A 15,565-nucleotide genomic window follows, 5' to 3' on the forward strand; every position below is an offset into this window, starting at 1 on the left:
CTGTACCTCTCCCACCACACTAGAAAAAAATGTGTTTGTTCCAGAAAGCGCAATGTATGACTAAACCTTTCTTCTGAACCACAATTCACAGCTCATTCTCATAAGCCAGAAGATGTGGAGAAATATGCCTTCTTCCGTAATGTGACCATGAAGCTGCAACATCTGTCGACAAACTCAACATCCAGCCAGGTCACAGAGTGGTGGAACTTTCAGGAGTGGAGTCCAATCTGTTCTGGTTCTGGTAAAGGCTGCAGTAAGACTATAGAACTGGTGATCTACAACGACAAGGCTAGCCCGCAGAGTCTGGGATTCTTGGCTGGATACGGGTAAGCTTTCCCAGATTTGTGGCAAACAATCTCTTTTATAAGTACAACCCTTTAATAGAATTATGGAAATTATGTTTCTCACTGTCACATTTGTTTCAGGGCCAATTGCAAATGTATTTATGTGAGCAGAATTGTATCTGAGTTAGTGAGTTCTTTAGCATCACAATAACAAAAGATGGTTGCTTGGCAGAGCTAAGTATCCTTAGTCAACACAGAACAAATTCACAGTTTTTTTTATCTTCAGAGATTTGTCAAAGATTCGAAAAGATGCATTGTCAATATGGCTGTACTAAGCAGGAGGCTTAGTGCAGCCAAGATATTTCAAAGACTGAAATGCACAGTGAGTAACCAATAGGTGAATTCCACAAGGATAGTCAAACTTAATTATTTGTTTAAGGTACACTTCCCCCACTCATCATTTAAAGTATTTTGACTGATATGTCAAAATACTTTAAAACCTATACATCAGGTGAAATCAGAAGTGATGTCTGCAGTTGGCTAGCAGTAGAGTCAGAGGCAAAATGGGCATCACAAGATTGAAATAGATAATAGTCATTTAGTCACCCATGTATCTCTGAGAGTAATCAGTACAACTGACGATAGATGTAAGCAGATATACACTGCTCAAATCCACTGTACTCAGAACATTGGATTCATCTCAAAGCCATCATTCACACTGGCAGGATGTCTAGAGCACTGGTAACTGAACAACGCTGCTAATTGTTCTTTCTGAGGATTCAAATTCCCTGGGAAAACTTCTGTGTTTATTACTAATCTCCCAAATCGATCACCAAACGTAATGTGAAAATGAACTAATTTCCAGACCACGGGGGCATTGTTGTTTTAAAAGTCCATTTGAGTGCTAAAAGCACAGATCTATTGTGAATGTTTCAGTAGTGGCCCCGCGGGTGGCAGTAGGTCTAGCTACACCACTGAATGTTAATAAATATTTGAGAAATGTAAATCAATTCTGGGAGAATATTTAATGCACCCTTACATTTATGAACTATGAACTCTAGTCTAGATGGTGTTTAAGCCAATCTGATGACCGTAGTGGTTTGGACTGTCAATTTGCTGGATCCCAGATACATTTGAAGTCTGTGTCTCATGAATACATATCCAAAGACAACTACTTTCCACACTAATGTGTGTCCTTTGGAAAGTGAATTACCATCTCTTGGCATATACAATGCATTATAGCAAAGCTTGTAATACAGTTGTACACAATGGTTAAAATCTATAAACAAAGTACATCTTTCATTTTTTAACTAGCCTTTCAATTTAAAGATCCCCAGTAATACAACAGTATCTTGCCTTGACACTGTTGTTACCTGGACACAGATAAGTGTGTGCTCCAGCTGGATATCAAAGTAATTTCTTTGTACTCCTCGCTCTCCAAAAAGGGCTTGTGCGAGACGCAAACTTTACTCGAGGTAGTATTAGTAGGTTTAGAAGTAAAGTACAGCATGTCACATTAGTCACATTAATCACATTCAAACTCATTGGCCAGTCAGAGCAATTTTGTTTCCATCCCACCCAGTTTGGACCCAGCCATATGCAAACCAGTCTTGGACCTGCTCCCCATGAGATTTAACCCAGATCTGTGACTGGGGTGAACGTTTGACAATGTTAAGCATTCTGTTCATCATCTTTTTTGTTTTGGTATAGTTGCCCTAAGCAGGAAGAGTATGTCGAGTTGCGGGTCCCGTGCTCACTACGCCTCTGGATTCAAGCTTTCTTTCTTTCACAGAAAAGTGGTCCCTATGGGGGAAGTGTAGCCCTTGACTACCAACGCAGAGTGTTAGGATCATGGTACAAACACCGCTAACACAATTAACCCCAAGTTATGTGTTAATTTTATTCTTTGAGATATGCAGTTCAATTCATTAGACTTAAAACAATTGTAAGGTGCTCCTAGAGAGTCACGGTACAGTGAAAGTGACTATTGGTGCAAAAAGTGCATTCATGCTATGTACAGAAATACATACATACATGGCTGATAGGGATGGTAGAATATTTCAAGTTAGCACCTGTGGAGCGAGTGTTGCTATCCACCATCAATATATTAAACACAGTCCACATAGGTAATTTTGTCGACGTTTCGACCCCCTAAGTATGTATTATTTTAAACGGGGTCATCATCAAGACAACAAATACATAGGAGACACCAATTGATAGGGGCCACGGGTCCCACAGTCAAGCAGGTATTATTCCTCAAAGTATCTGGAATCTTTCATATGAGCCCATCAGAGACGAGACTTGGGCTTTTAAAGGCGCATGTGTCAACAAGAAATATAGCAAATGCGTTTCAAAATCGCTTGTCTGCAGACATTTAATTAACAGCCTCTTTTGACAAAGAGCCTTCCTTCCGAATGGATCAAGCTAGCCGGGCTGATGAGGTGGTGATAACCCCAAATTAGTACCGGATGCCTGTTTCCTGGTCCAGGGAGGACCTGACCTGGCTGTTCGGGCGGAATTATTCCCATGCGGAGCATGGTCAAGACTGATTTGCATATGGCTGGTACCAAACTGGGGTGGTATGGTGAGCAAAAAAACAATGGAGTTAACCCAGATCTGCAGAATAGCCACGTTTTGAGCTGTTTTCTAAAAACGGCCAGATCCCTTATGGCTCTAAGGGGTGCCGGAAGCAGGTTCCAGGTTTGGGCTCCCAAAAACCTAAAGGATCTCCCTCTAGATCAAGCCCAACGTATCCTGGGTAAAGAGGCCAGGCGATTCGATGAAGACCTCAGAGTTCTGGAAGGCGTGTAATGGGATACTCTGTTCCTGAGGTAGCCAGCCCACATGCCATTTCAGGCTTTGAAAGTAAGCACCAAAGCCTTAAAGTTGATCCTTTTTCTCAATGGTAACCAGTGAAGGGCTCTGAGGGTGGGGACATATGTGTCCTGGATTTAAAGTAAGAAGCAATCTGGCCACTGCATTTTGAACTACCTGCAGACGGTTGAGAAGTTATTCAGGCAGACCCAGGTACAAAACATTTGCGCAATCCAGTGCCTGGACCACAGTCTTCCTAGTGTTCAGTGATAGCCGAGGTAGGAATTTCCTGAGCATTTGCAGTAAACCAAAACAGGTGCCTGCTACCATTTGGATTTGATGTTTCCTTGAGAGAGAGCTATCGATAGAAATGCCCAGTTCCATAAATGTGTTTTGTGCAGAGGGTGGTGGAGACATTTCCAAACGCCAAGAGAGTCTCCACTTTTCAGAGGGAGGTGCACCAAAAAAGATAATCTCAGATTTCTCGAGTTGCACTTCAGTTGATTCTTCAGCAGCCAGTTGAACATCCCGGAGAGACATCTTCTATTCTTCTCTCCCTCAAAGTCTGCCCCTTTTTCACAGGTGAAGAGCAACTGAGTATCGTCGGCATACAAAATTATTTTTTCCCCGAATATTTCCGCCAGTGATGCTAGTGGGGTTATATACATAATAAAAAGTTTTTTCGGCTCAGTGTCGAGCCCTGCGGGACCCCTACTTTTAAATTAGTGATGGTAACTGCAAAGGGAGGAGTCCAGACTTCCTGATTTCTGTCCTCTAAAAAGGAGTCTAGACACTTTTATTGAGTTTCAAATTATTTAGCCCTTCTACCCCATCTAGTTCTGCACCAGCTATGAACAGATGGTATCGACCTTGGCATAAAATTAACACCGACCTTTTTACTTCCCCCTTTATGACATGGGATGTAGATACACGCCACTTCAATGTCGACCAACAAGTACTACATTTTAATGCGACCATTTTGAAGATCTTGGACGAAAACGCCCCCTTTGAAACCAGTTACATATGCCCATACATTGACATCCTCTGACTGGTATTCCACAGCCCTTAGGGCAGAAAAGAAGGGATGTAAAAAAACTAGAACGCATCTGGAGATCACAACATAAGGATTCAGATAGAGAGATATACAAAAGCGCTCTAGCAACATACCATACTAACCTCAAAAAAGCGCGAAAGGCACATATTTCCCAGCAATTGGCGGAAGCTGGCTCCAATTCCAGGACTTTATTCAACATAGTTAAATCTTATGCGAGCCCTAAAGCCTGTGAAATGATGAATCTCCCTCGCAAGCCCTGTGTGACAAGGTTGCGTCATACCTCATTCAGAAAATTGATCTTATTTATCAAAAAATTACTTCAGCTAACCCTATTTTCATGCCCGAGATACTCAACGTAGCCCCGTCGCAGGACACTTCACACTTATTGTGTTCCTTCCCACCTCTCTGCCCTAAGGAAGAGGAAACCCTATAAGATAAAACCAAATTAGGCTCCCCGTTGGATATTATACCTGCCAAAATTGTGGCTAAATTTGCTGAACAGCTTGCCCCTCCTATCTGTGCCATTCTAACAAATCCCTCATCAATGGTTATCTCCCAGCCTCATGGAAAGATGCGCAAATCATTCCTTTACGCAAGAATCTCAAAGCCCCTATCACAGACCTTGGCAATTATCGTCCCATCTCGTTGCTCCCCCTACAGACCAAACTAATTGAGAAACATATTAATAGACACCTTTCAGAGTATTTGGAATCTACACAACAGCTTGATGCTTCCCAATCAGGGTTCAGAGTTAAACATAGTACTGAATCTGCTCTCATTGAAGTCACGGACAATATTCGGATGGCTCTGGATAAAGATCAGGCAGCACTCCTTGTGCTGCTTGATCTTTCAGCACCTTTTAATACGGTCTCCCATCAGATCCTATTGGAGAGACTAGAGAGGATAGGTGTTAGAGGATTGGCTTTACAATGGCTCACTAGCTTCCTGACAAACAGGACACAGACTGTTACTATGGGCGCATTTAAATCAACCACGACTAAAGTCACCAAAGGGGTTCCACAGGGCTCCTGTCTGAGCCCGACCCTTTTTAATATTTATGTTTCTCCTTTAGCCAGACTGATGAGAGATTTAGGCTTCACCCCTATCTCGTACGCAGACGATACTCAGCTCCTCCTGACCTTTGACAAAAACAACCCCAACATCCAACCTAGATTTTCGGATGGCATGAAAGCCATTGCTGCTTGGATGCAGACCAATTTTCTGCAACTTAATGCAGGGAAGTCAGAGATAATGCTGTTCGGAGGAGCTGAAATATGCTGGACACCCACCTGGTGGCCTGATGAATTAGGCACCGCCCCCACCCCCAAGGAGGCGGTTAAAAATCTGGGGGTCAGAATTGATCGGAAACTGACTTTGGAGACACATGCCAACACCACGGCGGGGTCGTGTTATTACATTCTGGGTCTCCTACGTAGGATTTTTCCCCTTCTGCCCACTTCCACTAAGAAAACCCTGATGCAGGCCTTGGTACTCAGCAGGATAGATTACTGTAATGCCCTTTTGTTCTCAGCAAACACATCGGCCATTAAGAGATTACAGGTTGCACAAAACACCGCTGCTCGCCTTACAGTTGATGCACCGGCTAGAACACCTTCAGCACCTCTCCTGATTCAGCTACATTGGCTCCCTATCATAAAAAGAATACAGTTTAAAATAGGATGCATCATCCACAAGGCCCTTAAAGGGATAGGACCTATGTATCTGACCTGTAAATTGACCCCTTATTCTCCTATGCGTTCTCTTAGATCTAGCTCAGAGCTACTGATTACTGTTCCTAGGATAAAAAAAAGCACGTAGTGGAGCCAAATCATTTTCCTACCAGGCCCCTATGTTTTGGAACCACCTGCCTCTACATTTACGTGCCTGTTCCAATCTGATCCTATTTAGAAAAATGTTAAAAACATATCTTTTTTAATTATTCATTGGTACTGCTATGATGTTTAGTCCCAAGCGCCGAGATACCCTCATGGGTGATTCAGCGCTATACAAACCAATAAACATAAACAAACATAAACATTAATGCAGTACCACTAATACCAAGCTTCTCCATCCTTTCCAAGAGTTTAGTGTGCGGGACCGCATCGAAGGCCGCCCGCAAGTCCAACAACACCAGGACTGCTCCCCCTATCTAACTTCTCTTTGATATGTTCTGTAACCCCAAACAAGGCTATTTCAGTGCTATAGCTAGCCCTGAAGCCTGATTGACTACTATGCAGTAAATTATTATTTCCGAGATGACTGCATTCACATGTTTTTCCAGCACCTTGGAAAAGGCCGGAAGTAAAGATATTGGCTTGTAATTAGCTAGAACTTTGGGATCCACTGAAGATTTTTTTAATAGCGGTAGGATTATAGCCTGTTTCCACATAGAAGACAGACAGCCAGCATCCAGTGAGATATTAAGAACAATATTAGCTACAGGATTGATGGCCATGGCCACTTTTGACAAAAGTTGAGCTTGACAAGGATCAGCAGAGGAGCCCAAATTTATTCCTGTGATAATAGCCAGAGATTCTTCTAACATCAGCTGGGGTATTTACAAAAGAGAAGGGGATTCCCCGGAGGGCTGCCATATATCTGTAACTTGCACATCCGGGTTATCAACCAGAGACACCCCAGCGAAGGAGTTCTGTATGGTCATGATCTTTCCATGAAAGAAATCTGCTAAGTGATTGGTCCATTCCCTCGTTAGTGGATGATCTCTGATGGTGGACACAGCATTGGAAAAGGATTTTAAAAATCTCCTTTCCTTTGTTATTTGATGTCTCAATTTTTTCTTCCAAATGAATTTTTTCATTGCCTTGAGTTTTATGTAGTGGGCCTTCAAGGCTGACTTATACTCAGGTTTGTCTCTTACAAGCTCTTTTACTGGTTTTTAAGCCCACGCGTGCGGCGCATTTTCCCGCTGTGCGCTGACTTTTCCAAAAACCAGCGGTTCATGACGAGCTCAGCTCGTCATGAGCGTACGAGAGGCGTAACTCATGACGAGCTGAGCTCGTCATGAGCGTCGAAGGGGTTAAAGCTTTATTAAACCAAGGGGCAGAATGCTTAGCTTTATTTGAGTTACATATCATCATTGGAGCTAGCTCATTAATACTCTGCCTCACCAAGGATTATGGGGTTTTAACCTACACATTAATGATCCTAGTTGCATGCAGGCAGCTCAGCTGGCATCAGCCCTTGCTGGGGCTAATCTATTTGAGCATGTTACCACCCCCACGCACAAGGCAGGGCATACCCTTGACCTGGTGTTCTCAAACATTGCGTCTCTGTGCACACAGGCACCTAGCAAATTGGTCTGGTCTCATCATTACCTAATTCCATTTTTCTTTAATATGGATAAGCCATGTCAGAGCAAGGGTAACCAACTGTTTATTGAAAGAACTTGGAAAAAACTCACTGCTGGGGCCTTGGGTCCCATTCTACAGGCCAATCAACCGCCACTCTCAACCGACCCAAATGCTGATACCTGTGCCTTAAATCAGTGGATCCCTGCAGCTGTGGAGTCAGCTGTTCTGGCCAGACCAGCGAGATCAATGAGGCTTTCTCCCTTGGCCCCCTGGTTCTCGGAGTTGATCAGGTCAGTTAAGAGCAACTGTACACTCCTGAAACGTCAGTGGAGGTCGAATTATTGTGAGATGGCAAGAACTACATATAAAAATGCATGAAAGAGCTGCACAGACTGATAAAAGCAGCCAGGAGGGACTAGTTGCATCTATAGGGCAGATAACTCTACCAAAGAGGTAGTCAACGCCTTTCTTAACCCTAGGGAATTAGCGACCATGGTGCAACCTTCCCACGCTTTGTGTGAAAATATTTCTGACTTCTTTGATAGCAAAATTCAGCAGCTACCTGTTTCAGTTTGCTGTCACCTGCCAGGGGGCAGAATGCTTAGCTTTATTTGAGTTACATGTCATCATTGGAGCTAGCTCTTTAATACTCTGCCTCACCAAGGATTAGGGGATTGTAACCTACACATTAATGATCCTAGTTGCATGCAGGCAGCTCAGCTGGTGTCAGCCCTTGCTGGGGCTAATCTAATTCAGCATGTTACCGCCTCCACTCCTAGAGATAATAGCCCCCCCCCCCCTTTTACAGATGGGACAATCCTTCCTAAGTACCTTATACCCTTGTGGAATGGTTGCTGCAAGCATGCGATTGGAGGAATCTGTGAGCCACGTTTCTGTTAAAAACAGTAAGTCAGGTTGAAAGTCCTGAAGAAGGTCATAAACCAGCATTTAATGCTTCTGCAGGAAGCGCATGTTTAACAAAGAAGCAAAGAAGTCTCCCTCATGCTTTTCCCTCTTTAGTCTAATATTGCGTCTGACTGACTTTGTGGGAGAACCCTCTGCTTCACATGGAAAGACCTAGTTACAGCGTGCGCATATGAATACATCAAGCTTCCCACCCCCCATTACATCTCCCTTCCAGGAACATTTTGTAGCTGGATTTCACAGCGTTGACCCATCGTACACCAGTCTCTGCTTCTTGTCTGCATTCATACTGGCAGCATGCCGGGCAGTGGCCACCTCCAGGACGCGGACGGGCATTCACGGGCTTGACTTTGGTGCGCCAGCGGCGCATGCGCGCAGCACCTCAGTTTAAATGCATGAGGCCTAGAGTGCCCACTGTCGGAAAATGGCACCTCTCCATGCCCCAGCTAAGTACAAATGGTGAAAATGCTCGAGAATCCCGATTTTAGCTGCTCCCTCCTAACCAACAGATTCAAGAAACAGCATTCCTCTTAAACAGGTACCGCTAAGAAAGTACTTTAACTAGAAGGGTTAAAAACAATTTAAACAAGTGCAAACAGGGTTGTGCAGGTAAAAAGTAGGAAGAGAACTACTGCGTCAACGCAGCACCCATGTTTAAATGCATGAGGACTAGAGTGCGCACTGACAGAAAATTGCGCCTCTCCGTGTCCCAGCAAAGTAAAAATGGCAGAAATGCTTGGGGATCCCAATTTTAGCTGCTCCCTCCTCCCAGCCACACCAACAGATTCAAGAAACAGTTTTCCTCTTAAACAGGTACCGCTAAGAAAGTACTTTAACTAGCAGGGTGAAAAAAAATGTAAACAAGTGCACACAGGATTGTGCAGGTAAAAAGTAGGAAGAGACCTACTGCGTACGCACAGCGCCTCTTTTTTAATGCATGAGGACTAGAGCGTGCACGGTCAGCAAATGGCGCCTCTCTGTGTCCCAGCAAAGTAAAAATGGTGGAAATGTTTGTGAATCCCGATTTTAGCTCCTCCCTCCTCCCAGCCAAACTAACAGATTCAAGAAACAGCTTTCCTCTTAAAGAGATACGCTAAGAAAGTACTTGAACTAGCAGGGTTAAAAACAATTTAAACAAGTGCAAACAGGGTTGTGCAGGTAAAAAGTGGATGAGACCGCTAGTGAAGGTTATGTTATGTTATGTTAATCTATATTTGTATAGCGCACGGCTACTCCCAGGAGTGTCCCGGCGCTGGACCACAAGTGTAGACCCCATAACATCAGACCATGCACAACCAACCACGTTGAAATCACATCTGAAAGAGCCACGTTTTCAAACTTTTTCTAAAGATGAGGAGGTCAGAACTCTGTCTGATAGCAAAAGGCAGCCTATTCCATAACCTGGAGGCCGTTGCATGAAAAGATCTGCCCCCTACCCGGGAAAGTTGGACCTTAGGGACAGTAATCAGCAGTTGGGAAGAAGATGTCAGAGTGCGCTGAGGAGGTAAGGTTGAAATCTGTCCCTAAGGTAAGATGCTCCAATCTTGTGGAAGTACAAAAGGGGGTGGTGATGGACGGAGCATCTGGATTTGCCACTGGATTCAAACAAGCCGGGCTGAAGACGGCTGGAATGCCAGAAACCGGTCCTCGGAAGCTTGTTTCCGGTCCAGGGAAGACATGGCTTGGCAGTTCGGGCTGGACTGTTCCCCTGAGGCACAGGGTCAGACTGATTTGCATATAGCCATGTCTGAACTGGGGTGGCAGAGTGGGCTAAAGAACGGTGATGGATTAAACCCAGATCTTTTGACTGGGTGTTAGTGTTTGATTGATTCAGATGCTCCGTCCATCACCACCCCCTTTTGTACTGCTTTTGGCCGCCATAAGTGTGGCAGGGTATGCTCAGACGTGCGTCCCTTGCTCACTTTGCCACTGGATTCAAGCAAGCTGGGCTGAAGACGGCTGGAATGCCAGAAACCGGTCCTCGGAAACTTGTTTCCGCTCCAGGGAAGACATGGCTTGGCAGTTCGGGCTGGACTGTTCCCAAGAGGCACAGGGTCAGACTGATTTGCATATAGCCATGTCTGAACTGGGGTGGCAGAGTGGGCTAAAGAACGGTGATGGATTAAACCCGGATCTCTTGACTGGGTGTGAGTGTTTGATTGATTCAGATGCTCCGTCCATCACCACTCCCTTTTGTACTGCTTTTGGCCGCCATAAGTGTGGCAGGGTATGCTCAGACGTGAGTCCCTTGCTCACTTTGCCACTGGATTCAAGCAAGCCGGGCTGAAGACGGCTGGAATGCCAGAAACCGGTCCTCGGAAGCTTGTTTCCGGTCCAGGGAAGACATGGCTTGGCAGTTCGGGCTGGACTGTTCCCATGAGGCACAGGGTCAGACTGATTTGCATATAGCCATGTCTGAACTGGGGTGGCAGAGTGGACTAAAGAACGGTGATGGATTAAACCCAGATCTTTTGACTGGGTGTGAGTGTTTGATTGATTCAGATGCTCCGTCCATCACCACCCCCTTTTGTACTGATTTTGGCCGCCATAAGTGTGGCAGGGTATGCTCAGACGTGAGTCCCTTGCTCACTTTGCCACTGGATTCAAGCAAGCCGGGCTGAAGACGGCTGGATTGCCAGAAACCGGTCCTCGGAAGCTTGTTTCCGGTCCAGGGAAGACATGGCTTGGCAGTTCGGGCTGGACTGTTCCCATGAGGCACAGGGTCAGACTCATTTGCATATAGCCATGTCTGAACTGGGGTGGCAGAGTGGGCTAAAGAACGGTGATGGATTAAACCCAGATCTTTTGACTGGGTGTGAGTGTTTGATTGATTCAGATGCTCCGTCCATCACCACTCCCTTTTGTACTGCCAATCTTGTGGAAAGCTTTGAAGACCAGGACCAGGGCCTTGAAAAATATTCTTTTCCGCACCGGGAGCCAGTGCAGCGAGACCAGAAGTAGGGAAGTATGGGTTCTAGGCCCAATCACTAAGATGGCCCTGGCCGCTGCGTTCTGAATCACTTGCAGTCGGCCCAAGAGATAATCCGGGTGGCCGAGATGCAAGGAGTTCACATAATCAAGTCTAGAGAGAACCAAGGCCTGGACAACAGTTTTCCTGTAAGGAATGGAAAGCAAAGGAAGGAAATTCAGCAACATTCTCAAGAGTCCAAAACAGACCCCAGCCACAGTCTGAACTTGGATTTTCATTGAGAGGGTTGCATCCAGTTTGACTCCCATATTTTTCACGGTAGAGACCGAAGAGATAGGAGGGGACATGTCTTGCGGCCACCATGTATGCCAGGCTACAGGGGAGCGTGGCCCCAAAGAAATAATCTTGGATTTCTCGGAATTGCATTTTAAATGATTCTGACTAAACCAGGAAAAGACTTTTGAAAGACAAGAGTTAATGAGAGTACCATTGAAATGAACGCCCTTCTCATATGTAAACAACAATTGGGTGTCGTCAGCGTAAGACACTATTTTAGCCCCTGCTCCCTCCGCAAGGGGGGGCTAGTGGGGCCATGTACAAATTAAATAGTGTAGGGCTCAGAATAGAGCCGTGGGGGACACCCATGTTCAAAAAAGGAATCTCAGCAGCTAAAGGAGGGGACCATATTGTTTGGGAGCGGTTGGCCAGAAAGGGTGTGAACCATCTCAGTTCCGTGCCACCAATACCGTTCTCACTGAGCGATACAGTAATCGATTATGGGGCACGGTATCGAAAGCTGCAGAGAGATCCAATAAAACCAGGACTGCATTACCCACTCTGTCCAGAGTAGCTTTGATGGTTTCAGCCACCTCCAGCAAAGCTGTTTCAGTGCTGAAATTGGCTCTGAAGCCTGACTGGCTAGGGTGCAACAGATGATTGGTTTCCAAAAAGTTAGTTAGAACTCCATTAGCATATTTCTCTATAGCCTTTGAGAAAAAAGGCAGGAGTGAAATAGGCCGATAGTTGCTGGCAACCTCAGGGTCTGCCGTAGGTTTCTTAAGTAGCGGAAGAATTTTAGCATGCTTTCTTGCTGATGGCATGATCCCTTTCCGTAGAGCAGTGTTCAAAATTGGATTTACTATGGGATTAATCACTTCCGCTAAGGCAGACAGAACTTTGGCTGGGCAGGGGTCGGAAGGCGAGCCAGATTTCGGAAGTGCCAGGGATTGCTCCTGGGAAATCACCTGGAACTCAGTGAGTGAAATGTTAGGGGGGGATGTACATCTAAGAGAGGTGCTCCGGCATCCTCTTGGCTAGGGAGTGACACAGCAAAGATATCCTGGATAGTGGTGATTTTTTTGTAAAAGAAAAAGGGGTAAGATGGAATGTCCTTACCCCTGATGGAGAGAATCATAACCTAATGTGAAAACAACTCATTCAGGCAGCATACCATTCCACAGGAAAAGTCAACAAACTGCTGCTAGATCTACAAATCGAGTAACAAAGACATTACTAGCTGCAGAAGATCTCCACTGGAAATCGTTTTTTTAAAGTACAAATAAAATATATATTTTAGATACATGGGACCTCATTATAGGGCCCCACCGCAGGCTTTCCTGCTGCACTGCCCTACGGCAAAAAAACTGGGCAGAATGCGACGCATCTGTTAGATACCTATCCCTTTCCTCTGCGCCGGTGCACAATGGGCTGCCGTGCACCAATGCAGGCACCTTTGCATCATTGTGCAAGGGGGCCTGATTTGGGGGAATGCAAGAGGCTTTTTCCTCTTTCTATGTGTTATGCAGAATGCAGCACACGTAGAAAATAAAAAACGAGGAGAAATAAAGATATTTCTCCTTGTTGTGCCTCCCTTAGGCTTAAATTTGTCGTAAATCTGGGGCAGTGTCAAAAAGCCATGGATGTTGCTGGGAATGCACCCAGCAACACTCATTGCACGCCCCTTTAACGCAGGAAACTGTATTAAAGGGAACATTATTTACGAGGCAGCATCAAGCCAAAAAAAAGTGGCTTAGTGCTGTCTATAGCTCCTGCGCCACGGAACGTCACAAAAATAAGGCCCTCGTTCTTTAATTTGAAACATTAATGCATTAAGACTAGGCTGGTGATAGACTGGATTAATACATACACTGCAGGGATCTGTGTTTCACCAAATGATTTTAGGGTCATCCTGGCGGGGCCACTCGCCCTTTTATACTTCCATCATTGATAAAAATGTGGGCCATATTATCAAGACAGGGGATAAAATTATCGCCGCTTTAGCAGCAGAAAACTGCCGCTAAAACGGCGATAATGGGCTTGATAATATGCTCTATGGAATTCCAATTGAAGCCCATGTTAAATGTGAAGGACATCTAACATGGGCTTCAATTGGAATTCCATAGAGCATCTGTCTATTCTTGCTCCATGGTGCGCCACATTGCAAATGCGGCGCATCCATGGTGGCGCAAGAGGTGTCTGCCATGACACAAAATAACTGGCGCATCCCTGCTGATATTCATTGATGTGCCAGTTATTGTAAATCTGCCCCCTGGATTACAGAATTTCGAGAAGATCAAAGGGACATTATCACTGTAAAATTAATTTACCTATCACTTGTTACATAAAGAGGTCAAATGACTTAATGATTCAAGAAATCTTGCCGTTGGGAGCAGGCGGCAAAGACCATTTCCGAGGACTAAATTACATAAAATATATACTCTCAGAGGAATTTGAAGGACCTCAATCATGGGTGGCTTGATTAGAATTTTGATAAAGTCAGTGGGGGGTAAACAGTCAACTGCAGCCAACCGTCAGTCACTCCATAGCCTGGTGTGGATAGACTTGAGTTGCACCTCAAGTTCAGCACAACTTTCTGCTCTGCTGGGCACAGCCCCAAATAAGGAGGAGCCTTATCCTTCCAACTAGCGGAGCCCTCCAGTTGTCTCAAAGATCTGTAGTTCACGGGGAAAAAAACTCAGGGTCAGACTGAAAAAGTCAGAAGAGGTTGGGATTGTAGAAATACTGCCTAAGTGTGAATACTTGTAATCCTGCTGCCCTACATACCTATCTCTGGTTTAAAATCACAACAAGATGGTTGACAATGTGAGTTGAAAGGTGGAACTTTTAGTTACTTAAAAGTATTGTTCTACTAGCAGGGCACCCAAACAAAAAAAGACAATGTTAACTTTTAAGTGCATGAGAAAATATCTTGAGGTAAAGTGTGGGGTTTACGGAGTACACCAACAGCATGTTAAGTATTCACACTTAACTGTCTTTTCCTTTCTCATCCCCTTTAGCATTGTGGGGCTCTATATGTCTGTTGTGCTGGTCATTGGAAAATTTATCAGAGAATTCTTCAGTGGCATTGCCCGATCCATCATGTTTGACGAGCTGCCTAACGTGGACCGTATTCTGAAACTCTGTACGGATATATTCCTGGTGAGAGAGACTGGAGACCTGGACCTTGAGGAGCAGCTCTTTGCTAAACTCATTTTCCTGTACCGATCACCTGAAACCATGATCAAGTGGACAAGGGAAAAGAACGAGAAGTGATCATCGATTAGACTGGTGACCATCAGCTCAAGCACAAATCAGTGGATAAAAGCAAAAGAACACTAAGGGGCTTATTGAAAGCCCTTACTGAAGTGGCCATTTAAGTGGGGGCGCCTTAAAAGGGTTCTTGAAGAGTATGTGAAGGACTAACTTCATCTCATAGGACGCAATGCAGGATATGAGACCACACATGAATACAGCAAGCTGTGTACACTGTGAATCTAATAAGCAAGCACAATAACTAAAAGATTGCACAATTGAGCATGACAACTTTTGAAGACAATTTCTAGATGTTTTACAGATCCTGGTAATTGGTTCATTCTTGTATACATTCATGTTAAGGTGCTGCTTGTATTCCATAACCTATTACAAGATATTTTGCCAGTTAGGTTGTTCAGCGCTGTAGAGAACATTTTTTACTTACAGCTAAGGACTTTCTGCTGGCGTCTTCGAAGTGTACTTTCTACGTGATCTCCATGTGCAGCTCGTGCTCACATCCTCCGCAGGACTGAGACTACTCTTTTTCTTGGTGTCATTTGCATGTACTTGCAATAAGAAAACACTTGACATAGCACTGAAACATTTAACTCTACAAATCAATTTCTCTTGACTTTTGCGTCACTTCCAAGTCGTCCCATTAAACAAATAGATATGTGTGCAGTTTGTTTATTTATGTATATAGTGTATGGACAACATA

General features: G+C 44.6%; 1 protein-coding gene across 1 annotated transcript in view; it reads left to right on the forward strand.

The window, feature by feature from the left end:
- The window catches only part of LOC144768973 (piezo-type mechanosensitive ion channel component 2-like), a 700,333-nt gene extending 685,319 nt beyond the window's left edge, over nucleotides 1–15,014 (forward strand). Inside the window, exons 53-54 of the mRNA XM_078652965.1 lie at nucleotides 92–326; nucleotides 14,613–15,014. Of these exons, the coding sequence (XP_078509091.1) occupies nucleotides 92–326; nucleotides 14,613–14,868 (491 nt within the window). The 3' untranslated portion in view covers nucleotides 14,869–15,014. The remainder of the gene's footprint in view (nucleotides 1–91; nucleotides 327–14,612) is intronic.
- Nucleotides 15,015–15,565: the final 551 nt, after the last annotated feature.

This window comes from Lissotriton helveticus, chromosome 7, assembly GCF_964261635.1.
Source record: "Lissotriton helveticus chromosome 7, aLisHel1.1, whole genome shotgun sequence".
In the NCBI taxonomy this organism is placed as follows: domain Eukaryota; kingdom Metazoa; phylum Chordata; class Amphibia; order Caudata; family Salamandridae; genus Lissotriton; species Lissotriton helveticus.